This window comes from Thunnus maccoyii, chromosome 17 (assembly GCF_910596095.1).
Source record: "Thunnus maccoyii chromosome 17, fThuMac1.1, whole genome shotgun sequence".
Lineage (NCBI taxonomy): Eukaryota > Metazoa > Chordata > Actinopteri > Scombriformes > Scombridae > Thunnus > Thunnus maccoyii.
Genome location: NC_056549.1, coordinates 9,486,090 through 9,513,067, shown reverse-complemented (window position 1 = coordinate 9,513,067; position 26,978 = coordinate 9,486,090). Strand labels below are relative to the sequence as shown.

Genomic DNA, 26,978 nt, shown 5'->3' with positions numbered 1-26,978 from the left:
TGCTGGAAAACCGAAATCAACACAAACCAGTGGAAAGCTCTGAATTTATTCATTACCATCTCTCAACCTGACAAAGTGGAGTAAAGCTGGACTAATGATGAGGCAGAATGTAAATGGGGAAACTAGTCTGCTGGGAGCAGCAGGACTGATCTATGAGTTTGCATGTGTTTTGCAACCTAATACGGCTTAAGCAGACACTTTCCTAGGGACAAAGTTACAGTATAAAGAAGCACATTAGGGAGCCAGGTTGTGTGTGTGTGTGTGTGTGTGTGTGTGTCTCACATTCCTAAGCGACAAGCTCGCCAAATGTGATTTATTTAGATAAATGTGAAACTATCAATACTATGATGACTGAGGAGGGAAGAAGCAAAACTCAGAGATTGCTCATCATCTTCCAATTGAAGTCTGAGAACAGTTTTGATCGCTTATAGGAAACAAACATTATTGCTGAACTCACTCTGCTCTCATCCCAAAGTTGAAAAAGGAGTTACAGAATAACAATCCTAAATTTTCAGTTTTACAGTCCCAATTGTCTGTAAGACTTTTCTGGATTGGTCGGGGACTCACCATCCATCTATATTTAGTGCCAGCTACCACATGTCAATAGATAAATGTACAATCATCATTAAGGCGTCATCACACCAGTGCAGTCGATCTGCGCTGGAATATGTGCTCCGAGAAATGTTCGGTGTTTTCTCTGGACCTCGGCTTTCCAAATGTACTTAGAACTTAAGAGGGGAAACAGGGATTGAGCAAAGGCTTAGTACAGCTTCGCAGCTCATTTTTGCTCTAAGCTCGGTTGAGCCTTGCTTTCCTCTGGATTCTGCTCTACAAAAGACAGACACATTTTGTCAGACTGGACCCGTAATCGCCTGGAATATGTCGAACTATTTTTTTTTTTTTTTTGCCTTTGTTATTATGTCTAAACTTTGCCTCTTTTAACATTTTCTTTTTGAAAGTGTTGTTAAAGGAATAACAGTTATGTTTCTTCAGAGGTTGAGAGACAGTACATTAGTATTGAAGTGTATTCAAAATTTCCACAACTCTCATAAAGCTTTGATTTTTAGAGAGGGGGGAAGACTTGACTGTCAATTAATTTTTCTCTTTAAATATGACAGGCTGCTGTACAAAAGAAACCTACAGAAGTTTTTAACTAGGATTTGTGTTGTACAGCTGACAAAAGTGTTGACAGCCATGCTAGTGTCTCTGTGAGCCTGAACTTTGGCACAACAATGCCTTGAGCTATTTTTTTTTTTTTTTTTTTTTTTTTGTGATCAATTATTTATTGTATAAATAAAAAGACACCAAACACAACACAAAACTGGACAGATCTGGAGAGACGAAACAGATGCAAACCAGTACATGGCAACAGTATACAGAAAGTCGCCCCCCCCCCCCCCCCCCCCGGCCCCACCCACAAACAAGCACTGAACACAACAACACAAAATAGTGGAAAATACTAAAAAAACAAAACAAAACATTACCCTGTTCCCCACTCATCATCACTAAGACACTAGACCGTATTTCATGGTAAGGAGCAAAAGCAAGACCCTAAAATTTGGGGGGAAATACATACATATATGCATGTGGATACGTCCATAACTTCCATACAATAACAAAAGAAAATGCAGCCACCATACAAAACAACTACCAGTAATTCATGCAGTTTCAAGGAAAATGTTTGATTTTTGTCCAGCAACTCTTCCCAACAAGTAATGTTTTGGGGTTTTGATGCTTTTAACCTGCACAGGAGAGCTCTAGTTGGGCAATCTCTCTGTATGACAAGAGCCATTCTTTTATCGATAACAAATGTGGAGGTTCTCAGCGGCCGACCACAATCCTTTTAGCTGCAGTGAGCCCAGCGAGGAGGAAACATCTGTTCTGTATGTTAAGCTCCAGTGCCGAGGTATCATCGAGGAGTAATAGGAGGAGCCTTGAGCTAAATGATAAGTAAATATGTTTACCATATTCACAATCATAGTTTAGTGTGTTAGCATGCTAACAGTTGCTGCTTATCATTGCTTATTAGCACTAAAATACAGCTGAGGCTGATGGGTATTTTGACCAAAGTTTTGGACAAGTTTCAGACTTAAGATAGTAGAAATGGATGGGAAGTAAGGAGATCACCAAAGTCATAGTGATTCATTGTCTTGGAACTTAAGTAACTATCTGTATATAATCTGGTGCTGATCCATCCAGACAGTGTTGAGATGCAAAGGATGTCCTGGAAATCCACTGAGACATATGGAAGCCAAAAAATGTCACCCTGTGGTGCAGCAGGAAAAGTCAAGTCCTTCTACAGTTGTGGGTACATTATATGTCCATTGATGATAATTATATTTTTTACATATATTTTTACTATTGTCTTCAAAAATACCACATTTTATGTATTAAGAGAAAGCATGTCATAATATCATTTAGCTTGAAATTGTAATGATGTTCCTAAATTGACAGTTTTTGCTTTTCAGTTGAGTGGGTCTTGGTTTCAAAATCATGAATAAATACCATTAAAGTCAACTATCTAATTTTTTATTTATTTCGAAATTCCAAAGGTTAAAGAAAACAGTTTTTAAATTGATTTACACATTTTAATCAAATAGCTTAGTGTGTTGGTGTTAATATTATTGAAAAAGTAAATACTTAAGCCTTGCATCTACGGAAATATTACATTGAAAGAATATATTAACTTGAACCGCTGATTATTTTATTGAGAAAGCACATTATTTCTGTCCAACATCGCCATGACGCTAACATGGCTGAAAACCCCACAAGCTAAGTGGTGCATGGGGGCATATTTCTTTTGGCTTGATAAAATCATCTTGTATGTATCATTTCAGATATGAAAGTACCATGCTACTCAAGAGGAACATGACTGCAGTGAGTAACACTTAAATTATCACAAGGTGGTGTAATTAATTTTACTTTTTGGGGAGTGTAATTAACCACTTTTATAGCACCGTTAGTGCTATAAAAAGACGCAGTGCCTTTTATAATCAATTCATACCTTGTTTAATTTCAATTACATTTTGATTCCCTGTCTGCTGTAGAGCCTGAAACTGACAAAATGTGCTGGATTATCAGACGAGACAAATACAACCAAGTGCATCAATAAACAAGACACACCACCAAAGCAATGCATGTACAGCTTCATGTTTTATTAAAATAATGCTGACATTTCAGCCATATCTGTTATTCCTCAGAGCATCAATATATTTTGTTCAGTTTATGTTAGCGTTAGCTTGCCAGCTAAAATGCTTCAACTACTCTTACAAAAAGTTTATACTTCTATAGCTAGATGCAGAACATATACATGGATAATTAACATTATGAGCACCAGCTGGTGTAGTTTTATGATGCACCATGTGATCAAGTTAGCTTAAGCTAGCAGCTAGCTGAAATGGCTACTTAGTGTGTTATGCTAAAAGTTTTTTTCAGGTAAACTAGCCACATAGCCCTCTTAAAACATAATGAGCATTAGGAAAATTGGAAATGTGTGAGGAAAGTAGATAAATGCTTAAATGTGTTGCAAAACAAAACAAACCAAAAAAAAAAAGTAAAATGTAGGAGTTGAAATATAATAAGCTAGTGAAAGATAAATAATAAATAGTAAAATAAATTAAGTTTTAGTAGATTTCATAAATTAATTGTAGGTTAAAGGAAAACTATAAAGCTTTTCTTTTTATGCTCTATTTTAATTATTTCACCAACAGTGTTATTTATTGATGTATCCGTCATATTTTTTTTGGCTCATCTGAAAACCTTTAACATTTTGTCAGATTTGGGGCTCCGTACCTGCCAGCACATTCAGTGATGTTAAAGCTCTTCAAGTGTAGGTTTACATTACACCACCTTACCTTCCCAAAGGTACTGCACAAACTCTCAAAACATGTGGCTCAGACAAGATTATGTACAACTTAGAGAAATGTTTACACAGCAGGTACTGTGTTTGCACCTTTGAAGTCTAGCAGTAAATTAAAAGAAGGCATTTCTCTCTCCTGTGGCTTTAGGTTGTTTTCTACAATGAAGGATTTTAGGAAAAAGCAGAAGATATACCAGTGGGAGTAGCTGGAGTCTCGGCTGCTGCACAGCAAACACTTCACTGTGAAATAAAGGAAGTGTGCTTATAAAAACCAGACATTTAGCTGCATGGGGATTTATTTGTAGTGCATATACTTCCTTCACATTTAATAAAAAATAGACATCTATGTGTGCTTATATATCTTTTTACAAATATGTATGTACTGCATAAAAAAAAAGAGAAAGTAATAAAGAAAATTGGTCAATACATTAAAAGTCGTGGTAAAGATGTCACATTTTCATGATGAAGACAACACAGTATATTAGTAAAAAAAATGCATATTGTTCAAAAGGCACCAGAGCTCTCATTGAGTTCTGTTTATGTAGAGTTTTACCAACTCATTTTCATTTTTAGCACAAACACATTGGCATGATAATAAGGTTACAGATGACTCATAAGGTAAACAATATTTGAAAAATTTGTTGAGCAGGTAAATGTTGTAACAACTGCAAAAAAATGTAAAATCAGTGAAAAACAATTTTGGTTAAAATCTTTTAAAAATCCCTTTAAATACATTCAATTCAGGCTTGTATAAATAACATTTCAAACACTTTACAGTATACTCTCCTTTTACAGTGTCAAAACTTATATTCCCTCCGTCAAAGCATTTCTAAAAGTTGGCTAGGAAATCTCAGTCTTATCCTTTAGCTCCTTTAGCACCTTCAGTGATTGCCTGGTTGAGGTAGTGGAGGAGGATTAGTGTTGAGTGCAAGGCCTCCAAAAATGGTCAAGTTGCTCTTCGTTCTGGCTGAGCACCAGGCAGGTAGAATCAGCTGTAAGCACCGAGTGTTTGGGTTTGTAGAGATACAGATAAAGGTTCACTTGAGGTTGAGCTAATCTGTGACAGGTTTGGCCCTGTTGACTGATGAGTCACCAAAGTCTGAAGTGGTCAGGCGTTTGTGTGGGGCTGCGGCAAAGAGGAAAGCAAAACAACAGAGAAGAAAGGAAAAACAATGAATATATTCCCAGTTTATCATTGTCACAAATGCTGGAATACTACATTCCTTTCTATTTTATGAATCTATTCTATCTATAAAAATCTATTCCATATTAACAAGTAGTACTAAATATGAGTAGCACTACCTTTTACTGCTAAAGGCATGAATACAGTACATGTGATAATTGCATTGTATATTAACACTAGGTTTAAATAGCCATCGGCATGTTTTGGCCGCCACAAATCCTGGAGACACAATGTGACAGAAAGTACAGTCCTCTCACACTGTGCCAAATATCTGTAAGCAGCTTAGGAAACTACAAGTGATTTTGGCTGTGAGCCACTGGCAGTAATACAGACAGACACACTTCCAGAGCATCGATGGAAACTTTAGTCAAGTTGAACTCTAGGCGCCATGATGAAATACTGAATGGAAATGTGACAGTGCTCAAAGACTACCATGGTGAAATTGATCATATATAATCCCGTATTTCATGCCTTTAGCTTTATTATGATACACTGTAATGTGGAATTGGGCAATATTGAGACAAATACAAAGCTAAATATATCCATTTCCAAAAGTATACCTGCTGACATAAGATGGTGGAAGTGAAATAAAAATGTTATTCTAAAAAAAGTGAATTCAGATAAAAACATTCTTTTCAGATAATCTAACAATACAGAAAAACACGACTAGCATTACACCATCCATTTGATAAGCTGTCAGAGAAGACTTTTTGGAGCTTGATTATACAAATACTCACAAAGAGTGTCAGATCTCAGAGAGCTGCTAAGGAATGTGCTGGAGCCTTTGATGGAAGAAGAAAGAGCAGCCAGTCTCAGGCTCCTGGAAGTGGCGTCCAACTTCTCATCCTGGAAGACAGGAGGACATATACTAACTGACACGACTAAAAGTCTGCAGCCACGCTAGCAACTGTGAGGCTATAACATGCGTCACACATGAGAAGATACAATTGTTGGATGGGTGAAAAAAAAGGGACAGAAGAGTTATTTTTACAACTCTACCACAAATGAACCAAAAATGTAAATCTTTGAGTACATGCAAATCAAATCACAAAGTGCCATTCAGCTTGTCAGGCTCGACCCTACATTCAACCTTCAGTTCATGTACTTGTCTGTGTCCCATGTTACCATGGTAACTTATTTACATGTTAATCATGTCATGCTAATATTTGGCATGTAACATTTCTGCCTCATTGAAGTCATATGGAGATAACCATATTTTCCTTTTTTTTCTGGACCGCAACAGCTGTACAAACCAGAATGTTTGTCCGTCAATGAGTCACTGACTGACTAACTGATTGATTGGCTGAAGTTGGCTAAAGGCTGCTGAAGCTTGGGACAGCCAAGTATCCCAGAATGGATTTTCACACCAAATGCCACGATGGCAGAGATTGTGAGTCAGGCCAAAATCTGTTGTAAATTTCTCTGTAGGACTGTTTATATGTCACTTAATTAAGTTTTAATATTTTTGCAGGTGAGAAAGTAAACATTTAGATTCCCAATATGTGGTCAGTCTATCCAAATAAAGCCTATTTGGAAATTTGCTCCAAAGTTTTCAGAGATGTGAGGAGCCGCTGGCCGGGTGTCAGAAGGTCATCTCAGCTGCAAGCAGCCCGACCCCTGAGACGACCAGCCGGTCAACATCTGTCATCATCCTGGGGCAGAGCTGGACTGGCCATTGCCAGACTGCCCCTAAAATCTATCAACCTCCTACAAATACTGCAGCTAGGGTTCTTACAAGGATTAGAAAATATGACCACTTTCCCCTGTTCTCGCCTCATTGCACTGATTACCTGTGGTTTTTAGAATTGATTTTAACATTTTACTGCTTGTTTTTAAATTACTGGACAGCCTTGCCCCATCTTACATCATCAACCTTCTTATCTCTTACACCCTTGTTCGTTCTCTTAGATCTGCAGACCATCTGTTGCTCTAAGTCCCCAGGGTAAAGCTTGAAATAAAGGGCTAGTGGGGCATTTGCTGTTAGGGCTCCTCAATTGTGGAATAACTTTCCTTTGGAAATGAGACAAGCAACCCCAGTGACCTCTTTTAAAACTCTTTTTTTATATCATGGTGATTAATTAGAGTTTATTTTCCTTCTGTTTGTTTGTTTTATGCTTTCACTCACTTATTTATTCTTAAGATTTTTCATTATTTTCCATTTCCATTTCTTATTGATTTGTAACATTTTAATATGTAATTGCATTGTGTATTTGTATCTGTGAAGCACTTTGTAAACTTGTTTTTGAAAAGTTAAGGGCTGCCTGATCACTATAATAATGACTTTGAGTCCAAAATAACGTGGAGTCTATTAATTGATTTCTGATTTATACCTCTTAAAATACCATTACAATAGTCCAACCATGAGGAAATAACAGCGTGAATGATAGTTTGAGTGTCATTGAAACTCAGCATTGATCGTATCCAAGCAATATGGTAAGATGGTAGAAGCATGACTGGGTAAACTTGTCAATGTGTTTCTCCAAAGAGAGGTTAGTGTCAAAGAGCACACCTGGGCTTCTGACAGTTGGTTTAACATTAAATAATAGGTGACCAAGAGAGGACTTGATACTAGACAATTTGTAAGACTGGAGAGGTTTGAAATCTTGGTGCGCTTTACTGGGAGATACAGCTGTGTGTCATCAGCGTAGCAGTGGAATGAAATTTTATGTTCATGTATAATGTGGCCAAGTGGGAACATATATAGTGAAAATAAAACTGGTCCTAGTATTGAGCCCTGAGGAACTCCACGATTTACTGAAGAGTGAGGGGAGACATGGTCACCAATAGAAACAAAAAAAATCTGATTTGTCAAATAAGAACAAAACCACTTGAAAGCCATCCCAGATATACCAACCCTGTGCTACGGCCTCTCAATCAGAATTTTGTGGTCACCTGTATCAAAAGCTGCAATTAAGTCTAGCAGTACAAGAATGTAACATTCATCAGTATCAGCCAAGCCATTAAAAGTTAATTTGTCATACTAATAAGCAGTCTCAGTACTGTGATGCTGTCTAAAACCTGACTGAATTTTTCCAAAAATGTTGTTTTGTCTCAACACTTTGAGGAGTTTTGAAATTGCTCTGTAATTGCTGCATTCTGATGGATCGAGGCCGGATTTTTTAATGAGTGGTTTCACACAAGTTGTCTTCAAATATTCTGGGCTGCAGCCAAAGGATAAAGAACTGTTAATTATTGAGACCAACCAAGGGGCAGTCTTATCCAGTATATCGCAGAGAAATTTAGGGGTCATTATATCAACAGGGCTTATGAAGCGTTTGAGGTGTAACACAGTGATCATAACTTCATTTAGAGAGACAGGCATAAAACTTGATAAAAATAGCATGGTTGAGGCAGGGGGCATCAATTAAAGAATCCGGAGCCATAATTTTTGATTGTATCTCACTGATTTTATCATTAAAAAAGGTTAAAGATCTAAGACATTCCCCACTAGTTGACTTACACTGATTAAAACTTACAGGATTTAAAAGATGGTCCACAGTGTTAAAAAGAGCTCTGGGGCTGTGCTTATTAGTATGAATTGAAACAGAAAAAAAAGTTGGCCCCTGCATTCCTAACCTGCTCATTAAAAGACATCATCAACTCTTTCATTTGTTGATAATGTATCTGAAAAGCCTCGTCTTCCTCCACCTCCGTTCCAGCCTTCTACATTCTCTTTTATGAGTCAATGTCATTATTAATACAGGGTGCCAATCCTGTACTATGTTTAATTCTTGTCTTAAAAGGTGCAACAGAATCTAAAGTGGATGTACAAAGGAGGTTGAAGTCATTTATCAGCTTGTCTGTGTCTGAAAAATTGGGTATAGTATTGCTGGCAGGCAAAAATGGATGAAAATTTTTAAACAGTTTCCTCATTGAAAGTATGTGAGCGTATTGAGTCTTGTTTACCGTGTCACTTTGGAAAAATACTATCAAATAAATACATAAGTGACCAGATATGTGCAAGTCAATTAAATGTATGGGGCCAATACTCATACCATAAGTAAACACCAGGTCCCAAGCACACCTGTGGTTATTTGTAGGCTCAAGAACATGTTGTTGTAGATCAAATTAATTGACTGTTAAGAAACTCTGTGACAAATAAATCAGAAGGGTTGTCAACATGGACATTAATATCACCAGCTACAATAATTCTATCACAAGTAAGATGATGGATGGATGGATGATAAAAAAAAAAATTGAGAATTCAGGTTAAAAATCTGATATAGAGAGTGAAGGTTGCAAATTTAATTTTAAAAATAAGTATCTCAAAACTACAGACATCAGTCACATTTATGGTGTAGCATTTGAATGGTTTGTGAAACACTGCAGCTAAACTTCCACCACGCCCATTTAATCTGGGCTGACTGAAACAATCATAAAATGGGGGGCATAGTTCACCAACCTGACAGTCATCCCCAGTTTGCAACCATGCAAGATAAAATCATTTAAAATAAGTCTTGCTAGAGAGAGCTCTAACATTAAAAAGACCGAGCTTAACTGAGGTAGATGGAAGTAAAAAAGAAATTGTACAGTGCAAATGAACGCTTAATGAATTAGATGACACAGCAGATCTTGAAGGCCTAGCACAAAACTTCCTGTTGCTAATCTTGACCGGGATATTAAGAATGTCAACAGAGGGTCCGAGTCCGGTAGAAAATGTACTACTGTTAAAATAACTAATTTCATAGGGACTAGGACCTGGGGGACATCAATCTTTGAGAGACTGTTGAAGAAGCATGGGCAGGTAACTATGTGGGTCGCTTGAGCAGCCCGTTATACAAAAACAAGAGCCTCTCATGTCTTTTCCTCCCTTGATGTCACCAAACATAAAACCTCTTGTTTAGACAGGGTTGTTTGGAAAAATAAGCCACACAAGGTAAAAAAAGGAGGTTGATGTCTCTAACAGAGGGAGGTCTTAACGTTTTAGACTTTTCCTCATTCAACCATATTACCAAGATTTCTGGATCAAAAGATTTCTAAAAGATCCAGATTGCATGTGGAATATTACCCCTAACTTTCTGATTAAAAAAGAAGGTGGTCATAACTTGTTATTAATGTGCTCTTATGCTGTCGGTAAACTTCCGGTAAGCTCTTATGTGTTCGTCTCTTTTTTAATGGAATAATGTCAATATCATGTATAGAAACAAATCATTATTTTTTGAAAATTGGTTTAACAACAACATTTTACTTGTAAAACGGCTTGAAGATTTGGAAATGAAGATTTTATAGAAAAATACAGTGTTCCTGTCTCCCAAAATGAGCATAGTACTGTAATTAATGCACTGTCAACTGACATTATATGCTTATCACATATACTCCTAGTATAGAAGACCAATGCTCTTTTTGTAATTGTATGGTGGAAACGCTGGAACATGTGTTTATTCAGTGTATACATGTGACAATGTTTTGGGCTGATTTTCAGTCGGGTCTTAATGTATATTTTTGTAAGGAAATTTTTTACCAAAAACATGATTTCTTATTAATATTCAACAATTCTAATTTCTCCAGCAATGAACAATATGTCATTAATTTGCTAATTTGCTTGTCATTAATTTTAAACAAAGTTTTGACCTAGTCTTGTTTTAAAAGCTTTTTGTGGGGCATTTTTGCCTTTATGGACAGCAACAGTTGAGAAACAGACTGTAAACATTGGGGAGAGAGGGGGTTCGACTTGTAACATAGGTCCCCCAACAAGAATCGAACTGGGAACATTGCATTTGTATGGTATTCATCTTAACCTCTAAGCCACTGGATGCCCCCATATTTTCAAATTTTCAAATTCCATATAAATGTTACATGCCAAATGACATTATCAGCATGACACGATTAACATGTTAGGAAGTTACCATGTTAGTATGCCAACACTAGCATTCAGCTTGAAGCACACAGACAAGAAGGCTGAATGTAGGGCAGAGCCTGACAATCTCAATCTGACTTGTCCTAAAATGGCCCTCTTTCATTTGCATGTACTCTGGCACTCTGATATTTTTCTGACTTGGCACTAAATTATACAAAAATATCCTCCTCCTCCCTCACATCAACTGAAGTCCATCAATCGAGGAAACTATAACTGCTAAATTGGTAAATAAATACTATATTTACCCAATGCACATGACCAACACAGCCTGTTTTACAGCTGCAGTGGTAGATAACTATTCATCCACTGTGTAAACTACACTCATTATTAGTGACACTGACAAATACCATCTTCAGCTGTCTGAAAACAATTCAACTAAAGATGGAACAATGGAAAAATTCAACAAATAGTTGATGAGATATTACATTAGTCTGTTAGTCTAAAGTGTGACAGACAACTGAGAACGACGTAGCCACATCCCTGCTTGCATGGCTTAATTCCACAATATAGAATTTCCATCCTGCAGTGCATCCGAGTGTGAACAGCCCTGTATGAGATATATCTTACAGTAATACACTTCACAGAGCACACAGAGGACGCAAAATCAAATTCAAAAGATCAAAAACAAGAGTTAAGGGTCAAAAATTGGCTATCTCCCAAAACGCTTGTTTGGACCAGTGTTTGATCCTGAGTGTTTTACAAAATTATAAAATGCTCCATTTGGGAAGTGAGTGATTTGATACTCTCTATGAACTGTGTGCTCTTGTGTGTGTGATACAAGCTGCTTCTGTAGACATTTATTTGCCTGTGAAGTGTCGCATGCTGAACAGATATCTCCAAAAAAGTTAGTGATTCTGTTGCAAGGACCGCCAAGTCACTGCCCAATGGTGAAGTTTTGACACATATTCCGGATGTATTTTATCCTGTGTATATCAATCATTAGCATAACAGATGACAGGACAAACATTGACCCAAAAATGAATCCTGTCTGAGTAGAGCTTTAGTAACTGGTGTTTCAAGCAAGGAGCCACTATTTCATTTGGTGTAGAAGCTGTTTGTTCTCGCTGGCATTGCTGACTTTGATCAAGATGGAAGTCTTGTAAAGACATTCCATCCATCCTTTTTCCTTAACAAACCCCGGGTGGACAGCTGCTATTAAGCTAATGCAATTGCCACTTATCACTCAACAAGGGAGTCATTTGGCAAACCAACGAGGTAATCTGGCAGATTAAAACCATTTAAAAAGTGACTGTATAGCTGTTTAGGGGAGGTTGCAAACTGCTGATAGCAATCAGTTGTCAACAATGATGTCTTGATGGCTCCCCTGACTGCTTTATAGCAGAGAAAATGACTGTAGCAATTATCAGTGACTGGTAAAATTCAGGTTTTGTTAGAGTGTACATTTGTGCCATTGCGTGAGCTTGTCCCACTCTGTCCATCCATGATGCATTACCAGCATGTGAAATTATTCATTTATTCATACAAGTTGCAAATTAGGTGTAGTGCACACACTGGCACCGATGTGGGCGAGCTAGACTCATAAATGGCTCTCAAAGTCAGGCTATCCTTATCCAAATGGCTGCTGTTTGAACAAAGCAGTGCAATTAGCGACTGAAATAGAAAAAGGGTGGGTTGTTGTTTGGTAGTACAGGCTCTTTTAAGGCATTATAAAGCTCATTTTTTGAGAGTACAGAAGAGAAACTGTCTGTGTGTGTGTGTGTGTATGTTGTACCCTGCACTCTTGGATTCTGCTTTTGGACTCGTCCAGCTGGTGCTGCAGGTCCCAGACGATTTCTTTGTATTTGGCGTAGCGCTTCTCGACCATCTCCCTCTGCCGCTGTGACTCCTAGGGGCACAAAACGGAGGCTGTGTCAAAACCTGACCAGGAATGAGCCAGAAATGGTCATTAACCAGGCCCAAAGGAAAAAAAAATCCCTGTGCACAGAAAAAGTCTGCCCTCATATACAGTGATATAGTGGAACATGGAAATATGTACGTTATTCACACAGACCACAGTGGTTTTCAGCGTTTCATGTGTTCATTTGACATGTCCTAATGTATATAAACAAGTCTGTCTCAATTTTCATGTTTAACTGCATCCAGGGTTGTTGTTTTGGGAAAATAAAATAGTGAAGAGAAAATTAAGTTGAACTAAAAGCATTCTTTGCCACTGTATTTTCATACAAAAAAAATGTATCTAGGCTACAAGTGGAACCCACCTCCAAATCTTTGAAGTTTTCCATCAGGCATTGTTTCTCTGGAATTGACTCCAAGTGGTCCAAGGCTACTCTTGTGTTCTAGTAACCAGAAAACATGCATATATATATATATGCAAAATCAGTTGATTTACATAGCAATCTAGCATTATCAGTGTCTAGATTAGTGTTTTTTGATATTAAATTCAGCCATTTAACTCTCGCCATTTAATTCTGCGACATCTACAGACATCACTACCCGTAAAGACACTTATCAGATAAGTCAACACAGCTCATATCATAAAGGCATCATAGCACTATCATGTGTTTCAATGTAAATGTTTGAACAACAATCTATTGCCATAGTTTATATCTTGCGTTCTCATTTTAAAAGTAAGGACAAAACACCATATGTTGCCATGTAAGGGACAAGCATAAGGCACTACAATGCAACGACTCAATAGCAAATGGATACATGGGTAAATACCAGGGTAACATCCTCATTAACAGTCTCTTTCCCTCACGTGTCTTTTCCTCGTTCCTCAGCACCTCCCACTTAAAGCCCAGGAAAGATGAAAGGGAGAGATGCGAGGAAGAAATCAATGAGATATGCATTTAGTGAAATGGGAAATTATTCCCGGTCAAAGGGTCATCTGAAGCGATGATTACTGATGACGGCTACACAGCTGGATCAGCTGTCCGTGGGCTTTAACTGCTCTGTAGCGTCTACTGATGCCTTTGTATTTGCACAGATAACGGGATGTACTGGCCAGATAACAAGGGTGCACAGCTGAAACTGTTGGCACTATTATGTTTTATTAACATCCTCCCACATGACAGGATAGAATGTGAAATATGAGACTGTGCATATAAGAATATCTAATGTCCCTTAAAATCAACTTTATGATAACATATACGAACCACAAGCCTGTATTTAGACTGTTTGCAGGTCAGTCAAAAAGTCATTTTGTGAGTATATTTTACTGCTCAGATACTAAATCTACAATGTTGTAAACTCAGTGCCCGCAACTTATTAATAAACATCAAAACTATCACTGGCTCCACAACATTGCTTAAAGGTTACCCTGTGGAGATACTGACCACTAGTAACTCTATGGAATGATGTGTTTATGAGGAAGGAAATGCATCTAACATGTTTGTTAGACCTCAAGCATAAACATGTGTTAGTGAGAAGCACTGAATTTAAACTCTGGACACTTTTAATACAATAGTTAGCTTGTCATGCCGTGCCTCCTTGTAGCTCTGAAGCTATGCTGGGGGTAGCATTTTAGCCATTTATTGTCAAAGCGTGGATTGTTTGGCACATACTGAACATATGGATTAAAGGTAAACAAGTGGTTTCTGCTACAGGAGTGTTGAGGAAGTTTCAACAAGCATTTTCGGCAGTGACTCTGGGTCACTGTTGGAATCTATAACTGTTCAATCTAAGCTGATTACAGCAGCCATCCGTTACAAAGCTTCCAGAGATCTTTCAAGTCTACAAGGGGAGAGCATTTCTTTCTTGGAAGATATATGTTTTTTGTAATTATTTTGTCATTTTTACCTTCATTGCAAAATTAGTTCTTGTTTTCTGCTCCCAATAGGCATGTCCATCTTAAAATGGGCATTGCTGAGAATCCAATCTATACAATCTCCATTCACTTTCTATGGATTCTATTACATTCACAACTGCTGTTACATGAATTTGAAAAAGGCATGCTCATCTGTCAAACCTGCATGCTAATAGGCATGATGTCATACTGCCTGGTCAATAGACCAAATCACTGTGACGTCATGCTAACAACAACAGTCACTTCACAGGTAGACAGCTGGCAGTTGATTTGAATTGCAGAGACATGTTTATTTCTGTTGTCATTTTCAGCCGTAACTGTTTAAAGACATATAGTTAAACACGGTATTCCGACCTATCTGACGTTTCTGCTGTACTTATTTTATGTACTGTGTTGCATTGCTAGCATCTCTGATAATATGATAGTGAGAAGCTGCCTTACCACTGCTTTACTCATTTATACTTATAATTACTTTTACTACTTATTGCTTATACTTATTTACATACGCTTCTTTGTTTACTTCTGTTCTTGCTTAAACTGACATTTATTTGTGCTCCGCACCATTAAATTGTATGTACATGACGCATGGGTTTTCTACCCAAAAGTTATTGTAAACAAACACTGTGATTGGTTATATTCAAGAGCTAATTGAGGACTTCAGTTAGACCACACTCAGAGCAATCTTTGATTAAGTAACTACTCCATTCTATTATTCTCTCCACTGTATGTTCAATAGCCTTCCCGTCCCCATTCAGATCAAGTATTTAAGCATCATAAGAACTGCTTGTTAAAAGGCGTCATGCTGATTGCTACCCTCAACAGCACACTGACATATAAGTAAGAATCTCTGGATGATCCCCACCATCCGAGCTGAGTGGAAAGTGGGTCGATGCATCCTGCTGCTGTTGTTGGGGTAAGCAGAAATTATTTGGCTTGATGGTCCAAGGTACTTCCTCTTCTATCTCATGACAGCTAATTGAAGGTTGAAGTGACCAAGCGTACCACATAATTGTGATGGATGGACAGCGTCCGTTAGACAGCTTCATTTATTTATTTTTTCAAGCAAGTAAAAAGCGCTTGGGTCAATACAACCTTTCAGTAGTGCTAAGTAATTTCAGGCTGACATCTAATAGCTGATTAAGGATGTTAGTGGTGGACGTTAACAGTTTGGATGGTGAGGTCAATGCTGTATTGTCAGTACAGCTCGGTTCTTAACCCCATCAGCAAGACTTATGATGATTAACAGAGCTCTGAGCCTTGACTAAAGCAATCATTTCCAACTCTGTGTTAGCCTCTATGGGTTGCTAAACAAACATAACCTCAGGTGAACCTGCCTACACAGCTACATTAAATCATGCTGAAAGTCGACATGACTTCCAGTTTAACGACTCTAGGGTACGTCATAACTCCTAGCTTTCTAAACCAGAATATACACACCAATTGTCTTTATTTGATTAAAGCAATCAAACCTTACCATCTCCAGATCCAAAACACGGTCCTGTAAAGACACACAAACACAGCAGAAATTACTTTACATGCAAAAAAAGTAAAAACCAATGCCAAAGAAAGGCTTAAATTAACGAAATGAGGCAGAAAATGCTGCTGAGTTTACGAGACAGTGAGTCCAGATAACTGCTAAAAAATAGTAGATTAGCAGAGAGAAAACCAGTTAATGTGTGTGTGGGAGAAACATGACAGAAGAGAGGAGTAGAGTGTTCCAACAAATGGGTAACAAGGGAAGGAAATGCAGGGGCTAGAGAGAGTCTCTAGCAGACAACGGGCTTCTTATCACACAAACTGACACACACACACACAAAGACAAACCGCTCTCGCCGCTCATCCAGCTCCTGACTGATGTTCCCTCTTTAACGATGCATAAGTGATGCTATGCCTCTTATCTGCCACTCAAACACACACCTGCTTCCCTCCCAACCGGCTGCCTCCCCCCCTCTGGCTGTAATGTGTTGATGGTTTATAACAAAGGTACTTTCTTTTCCTCAGCCCAACCCAAACTCTTTTTTTTTTCTCCCCCCTTTTACTCATCTACATCCCTCACTCATCTGTCTTTACTCTCTACATCTCTCTCTCCTCATCCTTCATAATTAAAAGCTCGACTGGGTCTGAGAGGGTTGATTAATTGCGCACGAGCTCTGGCAGGTGCCATCATGCAGATGGGACCCCGGTATCCAACACACACACACACACACACGCACGCATTCAGAGAGGTACAGACAGTTTTGGAAAGAACGATTGCTTAGCAGACACTTTAGTGAGCATGTGTGTGCGCATGTGTTTTGCTGTTTTATAGTAAGTAAAGGGCCAGTGAGTTGCTGGGGGCCAGTCTACTCCAGACTAGGTGAGTTGGTGGCCTGCCAAGTGCGGATGCTGCGATACTGAAAGACAGAGACAAGGCCTCTGGTGGCTTTTAAACTCCAAGGCCTCGTGTCTGCAGTAATTAGCTACTTGTCCAAGCAAGGCTGCAAGGACTGTCAGGCCCAGGGCTGTGTACTAATGTGTGTAGCATTGCAACACAGAACTCAGACGAACAAAGCGCAGCAGTTACTTTAAAAACAACCCAACAGATAAGCAAAGAAAAAAAAACAAAACAAAAAAAAAAAAAACAATTTGAAGGCAATGTGGTGTATAAAAAAAATAATACCAGCTGTCTCTTCTTGGTCAGATGCATTTGAAATTAGGCCAGCTGGATATTAAAAATGTACTGTTTAAAGTGTAGGTTGACAATTGCAAGTGAATAGAAAAAAAGTTAGTTTTATGAAAATGTATAATGCTCACCTGAAGGCTCCTCATTTCTTCCTCCTTCCTGCGACTTCTCTCCAGCAGCTCTGCAAAGGAGAAGACGTGTAAGAGTTGAGTTGGGATGGTGCTAGGATTATATAACTACATTATATATATATATATATATATATATATATATATATATATATATATATATATATATATATATATATATATATATATATATATATATATATATATATATATATATATATATATATATATATATATATATATATATATAAAAAACAAACTTATATAAGTATTGAAATTGAAGTAAATCAAGGCATATGTTGACTGTTCTCCATCATAGCAGATGTTTTTACTTTACCTCATGTTAAAAAGATTAAAGTGAACGATTAAAAGGAAAGATGTAATGCAGGATTATTTTCTTTTTCTTAATGCAAAGCTACTTAACTCTATTTAATTCAAGCATATCTTATATGAATTTGATCAGTGTATATGAAGTATGCACTGTGCAAGTGTATTGTGTAGGAAAATACACACGGGCTCAGAACCTGTAAATAACTTTTTAAAGTTAATTTAATTTATTAAAACAGTGTTTTTATTATGTGATGAATGCTACTCATTCCAATATGTTAAACAGTTTAAAACAATTTTTCTGCTTGTGGATTATTTTTACCCAAATAGGTTGAAGAAAGACAAATTCTGATTCTGTTGTTGATTACGGCATCAAATTGTTTTAATTACAATCGCTGATTGATTTAGAGGAATAACTGATTTTATTTAAACAGTAGACTTTTATTGAAGTCCCCCTCCATTCAAAAATGTGTTTTGCTTCTTGTTCCTTCACTTAGATGTTTGAGCTTCACTCTGCAGGCAATAGGAGGATGTTTTCACATTCGTCTACTGTAGGGGGAAAGTTTTTCTGTGCTCACCTTAAATCAGAGTTTAACGCATCTACATACGAGCATCATTTGTGACATCACAACTAGTTTGGAGCCAATCGTGGATCAGTATGCAACTTACACAAGTGTGATGATGAAGAGACAACTTGTATCAGACTTTAAACTTTGGAACTGAAAGATATGTATCATAGCATCTTATTTTTCCAATGAGGCAGGAGGAGGAGATGTCATTCTAAGGATTTTAACGAGGTAATTGAACTTATATCGTTGAAAAAAAAAAATGTATTAGACACAAATTATCATTCAAAGCAGAGTAATTTTATATATCTTAAAACATGCCTGGAGGGGATCCTTAAGCAAATGCCACAATATTTACACGTTTAAACCTTGTACTAACTTTTAATAAAATGATGTCAAGACATTATATGAATAATGAAACATTATGAAATATAATCAGAGAGTATGGATTGGGTTGGAATAATATTTACTTCAACTGTTGCACTATTTATGAAGGCTTGAACCATGGCTCAGCCAATCGGAGCGCAGCATCATACATAACGTTAGACACTGATACGAACCGTAATATACTGATCAAAGAACGTCTCATTATGCATTTCTGAAAGCACTCAGCTCAACAGCTTAGAAATGCCTCGGCAAACATATTACTGCAATTGCTTCTTTGCTTGTCTCACCCTCTGTCTCAAAGGGTGCCCCCAAGTTCAATATCCAGTTGCCTGGGGATGAATGCATCTCCATCTCTTCATGCACACATGTAAACAAACACACACCCTAGCCGGCCTGCTAGACAGGAATACTTGGAAATAAAAACAACAAACACCATTTCTGACTACACAACAGACTTCCAGTGTCTCCACTCCTCCTCTGGATTCAGATAACTGGGGAAAATCTAGTCTACAGGCAGCAGAAGTAAGAGAAAAATGCTATTTTCTGACTCACACACAGTGTCACATCTGATCTAAAACACTGGGTAGGTCCTGTAATACAAGAGCTACTAATGTATACTCATGGAAGTGAAAATCTGCGTTCAAGAGGAAAGACCAAATCACATCACTGGACGAGAGATGAAAGGTCTGACACAAAATAGTGACACAGACTGCAATTGCAATCGAACAATAATACATTAACTTATTATCAGACTGCTGGCATTGATAGCTAATCTTCTGAGATGAGCTGTTAAGTAGGTTTAGGAAAAATAAACCTCATAACGTTACAATTTGCAGTTTGATGGAATCGATGGCAGAAATGAGAAAAACACAATCAGCTGTGATGGGAAAGGTTAACAAACACATAATTAGTATTTGCCACACTGCTTGGTTGACAGTATTGCTGCGAATGCCTCATGTTATTAGTAATCTGTGTCAGCCACTGTACACAATACTGCATGTATTCATGCATGATAGGGATTTGTCAGTTTTGTCTTGCTCTGCAACAATACATCAAGAGAATCACTGAGCAACCACATTACTGACAAGCCGTATTCAAGGCAGAGTTGATAAAATTTTAATTCCCACGGCTTCAACTCAAATAACCAGATCTTGTAGCTGTTGCGACACATTAACAGACACACAGATTACTCCTAGGTCTAATTACTAAAGAGACCATATCAGTGCTTCTGCCTGCAGTTAAGACAAGACTACTTCTGTCAAAAGGCTGACTGGGTCCAAAGATAGAGTGAACTATGTGGGTCCAAATGGGGTCTGGAGATGAGGCTGTATCATCAGATTGCTTATCTGAATGGTGCAATTACAACTATAGCCAAAAAGCATACAGTCAAATGACAGACAGTTGATTGTCTCAATACAGGTCCTCCATCTCCCTGTCCACATCTTACTGCAACTCTATCTACGGTCTCGCTGTGTCTTTTAACTCTTCGTTCTGTTAATGGAACACAAATTAGGCCGATTCCCCCCTGTATTGTTTAGAGGAAGTGCTGAAATCAAGTTGTTCTTCCTCGGGCAGTTACGGCTCATTAGAAGGAATTCAGTCAAAAATGGGACTGTGGACGGGAAAAAACAAGTCTATTTCCCATAGAAGTCTCAGTGTTGGTTCTCAAACATTTGTAATCATAAACAGACACACCCGTGTGCACAATCTGAAAAAACAACAATGCATCAGATACTGGCGCAGACACACACACACACACACACACACACACACACACACACACACACACACACACACACACACACACACACACACACACACACACACAGCTATTTTCACAAGCGTTCATTACAATACGACACACAAAAACTCTTCAGGAACAAAAACCCTTCAGTAATATGAAGGCATTGAATTAGTTATTACTCTTGGTGTGATTATATGTAAATGAGAGAAAGAGAAAACAGGAAGTCGGTGTCTGTCAGTATCAATCAATAGGAATAGGAATAGTAAACAACATTTTCATTAAGAGCTGGCTACGGTACTATTCACGCTCTGTCATTGTAAATTCTACAGACATGGACAACCGAAGGATTTCTTATCCGAGGCTCTTATTATCAAGTATTAGCTGCCTAATAAAGAATACAGAACCTTATTAGTCTCAAATTATGCCGTGCTGTTTCATGTAGCGAGGGTATGTGACTCACTGGCATAGTCTGATGACATCAGTGCCACTGTTTACGTGTGAAAAAAAAAAAATCAACACGCATCCACACCCCCCAAAAACATACTCTCACTTGCCTCAAAAGTGTGAGTGTGATCAACATTGAATTTTTTTTTTCACAACTGAATACTCTTTGTGTACCTTTCTTTTCAGTGCTGAAGGAGTGCAGCAGCTTCTCCTGTTGGTCCAGGCGCTGCAGGAGAGCCGCTTGTTCTGAGTCCCGGTTCTGCCTGAGGCCCTTCAACTGATCCCTGGTCTGCTGATGCTGCTTCCTCAGGCTCTGTTCTCTTATGTCGCGCTCCCGCACCTCCTCACACAGCCAGCGTAGCTTAGTCTGATTTGTAAAATATGCACAAAAACACATACAAATTGTATTTGATAGTGGTGGAGGATAGGCTAGGTAGGTTTCAGTTCCCATCTTAACATCTTACATATAGCGCTCATACGCTCATTTCTGTTGTAGAAGTCTTTACACTTATCAATGCCAAGGACATCACATATGAATCTGATATAAGAAAATCACAATCACATGCAAAGTGGTCTCATAAAAATTCACATCTTAATTCCTCTTTCTGCTCTTGTACCGTCCGAGCTGCAAGTTTCTGCCTTTCTTAAAATCTCATCTTGAATTTGAACACATAATAAAGTCTAGCATTATTTTCATTTAGGACTTTCAGCTGGTATTTAACTCACTTCAGAAGAAGAACACAAACAAAATGAGTGTGAGAATAGTTCAGAAGAAATAAAATGGCCAAGTAAGGCAATGTAGTGTGAACCACACTGTCAATGCAACAGGGAATGTAAGTAAATGTACAATGTTTCACACAACAGGTTTATGGCCAAGCAAAACAAATGGTTAAATGGGTATTCTAACAGTGCTCTATAAGCCTGTAAATCATACCTTGATTTTACAATCATACAAACTGCTAACTAGGGAGCTAATTATCTCTCTTGTTCTCCAGTGTTTTATTCATGTAAATGCACAGTGCTGCTATAAGCATTTCTGACAGGAGATATACATTACGGTGATAAATACTGAATTGTGCAAACACATTTTAACACAGTATCATGCATCACCGCCAAAGACATAATGCGTGTTCTTTTGTACAGTACATCACTGCAGTATTAAATGGGAACTGATTTGTTTTTGAAAGAAACCAGGTGGAAACTATAATTGCAAAATAGAGGAAGATGATTGCGAGAAAACAACTCATTAAATTAAAAAAAACTGTGTCTTATAATGTCATCAATTAAAACAACCTCACTAAAACACAGTGCACTTCTAAGAATAGTGCGAAAAGTGTCATTGCGATAATAATTATTATGGAAAAGACATTCTGTTGCCTAAGCCTAACGCTGAACTGCTCAGTTTCATCATGATCACTGTTGACTCTCACCACACATCAGTGTTCAGCTGTGGAGAGTGGTTTCTTCAACAATAAATCCTGTTTTTCTGAGAGGTGACTCCTTAGTTTAAACAAGCAAAAACACACAGTAATGTGTGGTCAGTACAATAATTTCAAGTTTGCAAATCATTGATAACATACTGTATATTCAGTACTGTTATTTTTCATTAATTCTATGAGGTGCAGGCCCAGGAACAAGCACCGTGTTCCTGCTGTAAGTGTCACATGCTTAATCTTGTGTTATATAATTGATTATTCTGTAAAATCCCTTGTAAGGATGGCAGCACTACTGCATGCAATAATCGTACCTTTGTCTCAGCTAGCCAGCGGTGGGGGTCTTTTACTAATCCGGGTTTCTGGGCGATCGCCTGTTTAAACAGACCAGAGAAGAATGCAAATGTGAGCTTTCTTGCCTTTGTTAGCATGCCTTACACAATTCTGTTAATAAAAAGTCTAAAATGCAAAAGAATGCAAATCCAGGATATTTTATAATAGGGATGCCAGTTGTTTATAAATATATGAAGAGACATCGTAGGAGTAATAGAATGTAAAAAAGTAAAACAGTAATAGCGACAGAAAATGACAAACAGCAAGATAGAAATCAGAAGCACAGCATTGTGTCAAACCCTTAACTTGAAGAATGGCTTCTGCCGATGTGTGTGTGTTTGTTAAACAGCCTATGACAATACACACACTTGTGCATGCACACACACCGACACAGAGGTTGTGTCATAAAAATGAGCTCTGGGAGTATGTTCCATCCTTCCCAGACAAGCTTGTCAGCATCAGCAATAAAAACTGACTGTCTGCCAGCTCCTAATGACTGCTGACGCACACACAAAACACACTCTCAAGACAAACAGACACTCAGATACACAGATAAACATTCACATAACTAGATGGCACTTGGTTGAGAGCACACCTCCGCAAATGCTATGCTGTAACTGTTGAGATGTTTCAGCTCCACATGTGGAATTTTCAGCAAAGGTTAATAATCCCTTCTATGCTTAATTAAACACTTGATTCGGATGAGGAGATGAACACATGTGCATGCCAGTACCTGGAATGGAAAATTAGATATGCCTCTTCTAATTCTAGCCACTTTTAAGTATTTTAGTTGATTATCACAACCTCATGTAGCCAATCAGGTCTCTACTTGTTCAGTGGCCATTAGGGTTGCACTTTAACCACTATATGTCCACTGTTGGAAAACCTGGAGTGGCAGGTTATTATTATTTTTTTTGCTTTTATTAGATACTGATAAAGTACATACAGATAGGAAACATGAAGAAAGACAAAGGTATACCGTGTAACAAACAGCGTTGCGTTTCTATACATCTAAACAACTGGGCATCAAGGACACAGCGAAGCGGCAGTTGGTCTTCTGTTTTCTCTGATTTGGCCAATAAGGGAGGATTTGTCTTTTGCTACGTTTACTGATGTCTCAACAAGACTATGAGTTTACAGCCATGCTCGTGGCTCTGTGAGACTGTAGTTAAAAAGGACCAGTGTATAAGATTTAAAGGGATCTAATGGTGGAAATGGAATATAATATTCATAAGTATGTTTTCATTAGTGTATAATCACCTGAAAATAAGAATCGTTGTGTTTTTGTTACCTTAGAATGAGCCCTTTATATCTACATAGAGAGCAGGTTCTCTTCCACAAAGCCTGCCGTGTTGCACCGCCATGTTTCTACAGTAGCCCAGAATGGACAAACCAAACACTGGCTCTAGAGGGGGGGCCTTTTGCATTTTTCACAATTTTTGCAGCCACCGTAGGTTCTCCACACTTGGAAGGGAGTGGTTGAGGGGAGATGTTATCAGTCGGTTGCAATCTGCAACCTCACTGGTAGATGCCATTAAATCCTCCACACTGGCCCTTTAAGCACAGCAGTGCTATGAGTTAAATGCTAATATTTTTGACTAATTGGGATGCCCCGTGGTTTATGAGGTGAAGACACCAACAGTGAAGTGCAATGTCCCTGCTTCGAGTCCATCTGGTGACTTTTGTTCTTTTGTCTAATAAAGGCACAACATTTCTAGAAAAATCATTTTAAAATAAACTGACCAGATGATGGCAATAGATGAAAAGTCATAATTCATCCTAGGGAACTCATGAATGCCTGAACCAAATTGTCATGGCAATCATCCAGTAGTTATTAGAAATTTCACTCAAAATTACAAATGTAAATCTCATGGTGGCGCTAGAGGAAATTGTAGAATCTGCAAATTATCTGGTCAATGCAAACCAAAAACTAGGTGCTGGTCATTGCAATGGGCATATATTGAAGGGAAGATGACTGCACACTAAGCTCCAATGATTAAATATAACCAATGTTTAACCACATTTGGCCTTTCTCAAGGCAGTGTCAGTTTGTGTCAGATACAGCCTTATATATACACATCTCACACCTGCTACTAATCCATAAAGTGGATTATGGTAAAGGTCAGGGGATTACCAAAATCATTAGGATTAATCGTCTGGGAACCATACTTGTTTGTACAAACTTTTGTGTTAATCCATCTCGTAGATGTCAAGATATTTCACAGAATAGGTGAAAACATTGACCTGCTGGTGGCATTACAGGAAAAGTAACTGGATCAACACAAGTCAGTAGGATTCATCCTCTGGGCAACATAGATATCTGTACCAGTCTGTAACAATCCACACAGTGGATGTTGAGATATTTCAGTCTGGACCACAATGGTGGATTGACAGCCGTACCGACATACCAACATTGCCATGGTAGCTAGTGTGGCTACATATTTTGTAGTGTTAACATGAATCTGTTTTGAAGTTACATGCCTGTTAGTGAGAAATCACACGCTGCTATGGTATGTGAAAAATACCACAACCTTTCCAAAAGGTTTTGTGCAAATCCATTCATGGGAGACATTCTGCCACCCTGCTCACACACAAGCATGTTGAGAAAAAACACAACCCCCCCCTCCCTATAGGTAAAAAGAAAAAAAAGACATAACAAACACAAATTAACATGTACAAACTCACACACACACACACACCCATGAACAAAGTTGACAAAAACCGTTTTTCAAGCACACCCTTGTGGCAAGGTGTTTATGCATGATCAAGAGATGTGGAAAGCTCACAGCATGATTTTTTTTGGACCCTTTCTGTCCCGTGCCTTGGCAAACAACAACATCACTGCACAGGTGTCAGACAACTTTTTCAAGCTGTCACTCAAAACCAGATCCAAGCCGAATGAATTTCCCAAGTTGTTGCCACAGCAGCTCAAAGTACAGCAATGTGGAGTACTGCTGTGCAGAGGTCCCCGTCTCAGGGAGTGTACAACCGCATGGCAGAGCGTGTGACTGTGTGGGAGGATAAAACATGCTTCTATGCCTCTCGCTCGCTCTCTTTACTCTTTCCTGCACCATCAAAGGCAGCGCTGCGCAGTGGCAGACAAAAAGGAGGTGAAACTGTTGAAAAACCGAACAAGTAGGCTGGGAGTTGAAAGTGCTGTCTGTGGGGTTGAAGTGAAAGAAATGCCACTATTTTCTCAGCAGCACTGCCAGTGAATCCAAGTGTCTGCCAATGCTTATTTAAATGTGACTGTGTGGTTTACACATCTCTTTCAGTATGCAAGTAAACGTGTTACTGTGTGTCTTTGGTTACAGTTTTTTTTTTTTTGTTTCACCTCTCACTGAGAAAATTGTGAAGATGGCAAAGTTTAGAGAGAAGCGAGAGGCACTGATGTTAAGATTATCAGCAAGTGGAAAGGACACAAGAGGATGTTTTTAAGAAGATTACCACTGTGGCATTTCTCTTTGTTAAACGGTTCGAAATGAGACCAGGAAGATTGAGGAGGAAGCACAAAATATGATAAATGTTCCAGGCTGGCTTTTAACACAGAGCTTTGCAGTTACATGACATGCACTTGAGCCCGCTGAACCCAGGAGAGAAGAGGATGTAGACAGGAAGTAGGACGCAAGTGAGAGAGGACAGAAGGAGACAGAAAAGTAACCTAAGAGAAGGAATCCCACAAGGTTTAGATTTTAAGGGAAAAACAATGCATGTATAACAAGTTATGACATAATGTGAGTTCTTGGCTTCTAAAAACTGTTGTACTGTATATTAGCTATATATTGCTTGTTTATTGACAAGTAGTATTTTGTTACTATGAACGCAGTTTTGCCTTTTCAAAACATTCCTTGGCAACCGATTTATCAAATGCCAACATAATACCCGCAGCGCACTGCACCAGTTAAGTTTTTCTTTAGGTTTCAGCGTAGCACTACACTGTCTTACAACTTCTTGCATTAGTGCCTCTTAAGAGAAGGACGGAAGAAGGGTATCATCAGGTAACTGAAACTTAATACACCCCTTAACTGTTAATGATTCCCCTCATTAGCCCAATCACTAGCAAATTTGACTTCTTTTCAATGTGACAGATTACAGATGAGGCGAGGCGTTGGCTCGCATGTCTGGCTGCAGCACTGCTAGTCCAGATTGAGAAATCTATATGAGCCGATAAGAGCTGGCTGGGTTCATTAACCTTTAGCAGCAGAGGAAAACTAGTTTCAAGCACGTAAGGGAGGGGGGTAATTGTACTACATGTTGATTAGTGTATAAGGTTGTGGTAAATTCAGAAG

General features: G+C 38.3%; 1 protein-coding gene and 1 long non-coding RNA gene across 2 annotated transcripts in view; one reads left to right on the top strand and one right to left on the bottom strand.

Annotated features, from left to right (window-relative positions):
* Positions 1 to 2,104: 2,104 nt before the first annotated feature.
* Positions 2,105 to 4,091, top strand: LOC121882230. The gene is made up of 3 exons (XR_006092055.1): positions 2,105 to 2,304; positions 2,838 to 2,877; positions 4,008 to 4,091. It is a non-coding gene; the product is annotated as an uncharacterized LOC121882230 (long non-coding RNA).
* Positions 4,092 to 4,137: 46 nt separating this feature from the next.
* LOC121882229 (centrosomal protein of 128 kDa-like) overlaps positions 4,138 to 26,978 on the bottom strand; it is a 43,348-nt gene continuing 20,507 nt past the window's right edge. Inside the window, exons 18-25 of the mRNA XM_042390300.1 lie at positions 22,671 to 22,730; positions 21,098 to 21,290; positions 17,459 to 17,508; positions 16,140 to 16,163; positions 13,119 to 13,196; positions 12,632 to 12,745; positions 5,780 to 5,888; positions 4,138 to 4,985 (exon numbers count right to left, since the gene is read on the bottom strand). Coding sequence (XP_042246234.1) covers positions 4,912 to 4,985; positions 5,780 to 5,888; positions 12,632 to 12,745; positions 13,119 to 13,196; positions 16,140 to 16,163; positions 17,459 to 17,508; positions 21,098 to 21,290; positions 22,671 to 22,730 — 702 coding nt within the window. The 3' untranslated portion in view covers positions 4,138 to 4,911. The remainder of the gene's footprint in view (positions 4,986 to 5,779; positions 5,889 to 12,631; positions 12,746 to 13,118; positions 13,197 to 16,139; positions 16,164 to 17,458; positions 17,509 to 21,097; positions 21,291 to 22,670; positions 22,731 to 26,978) is intronic.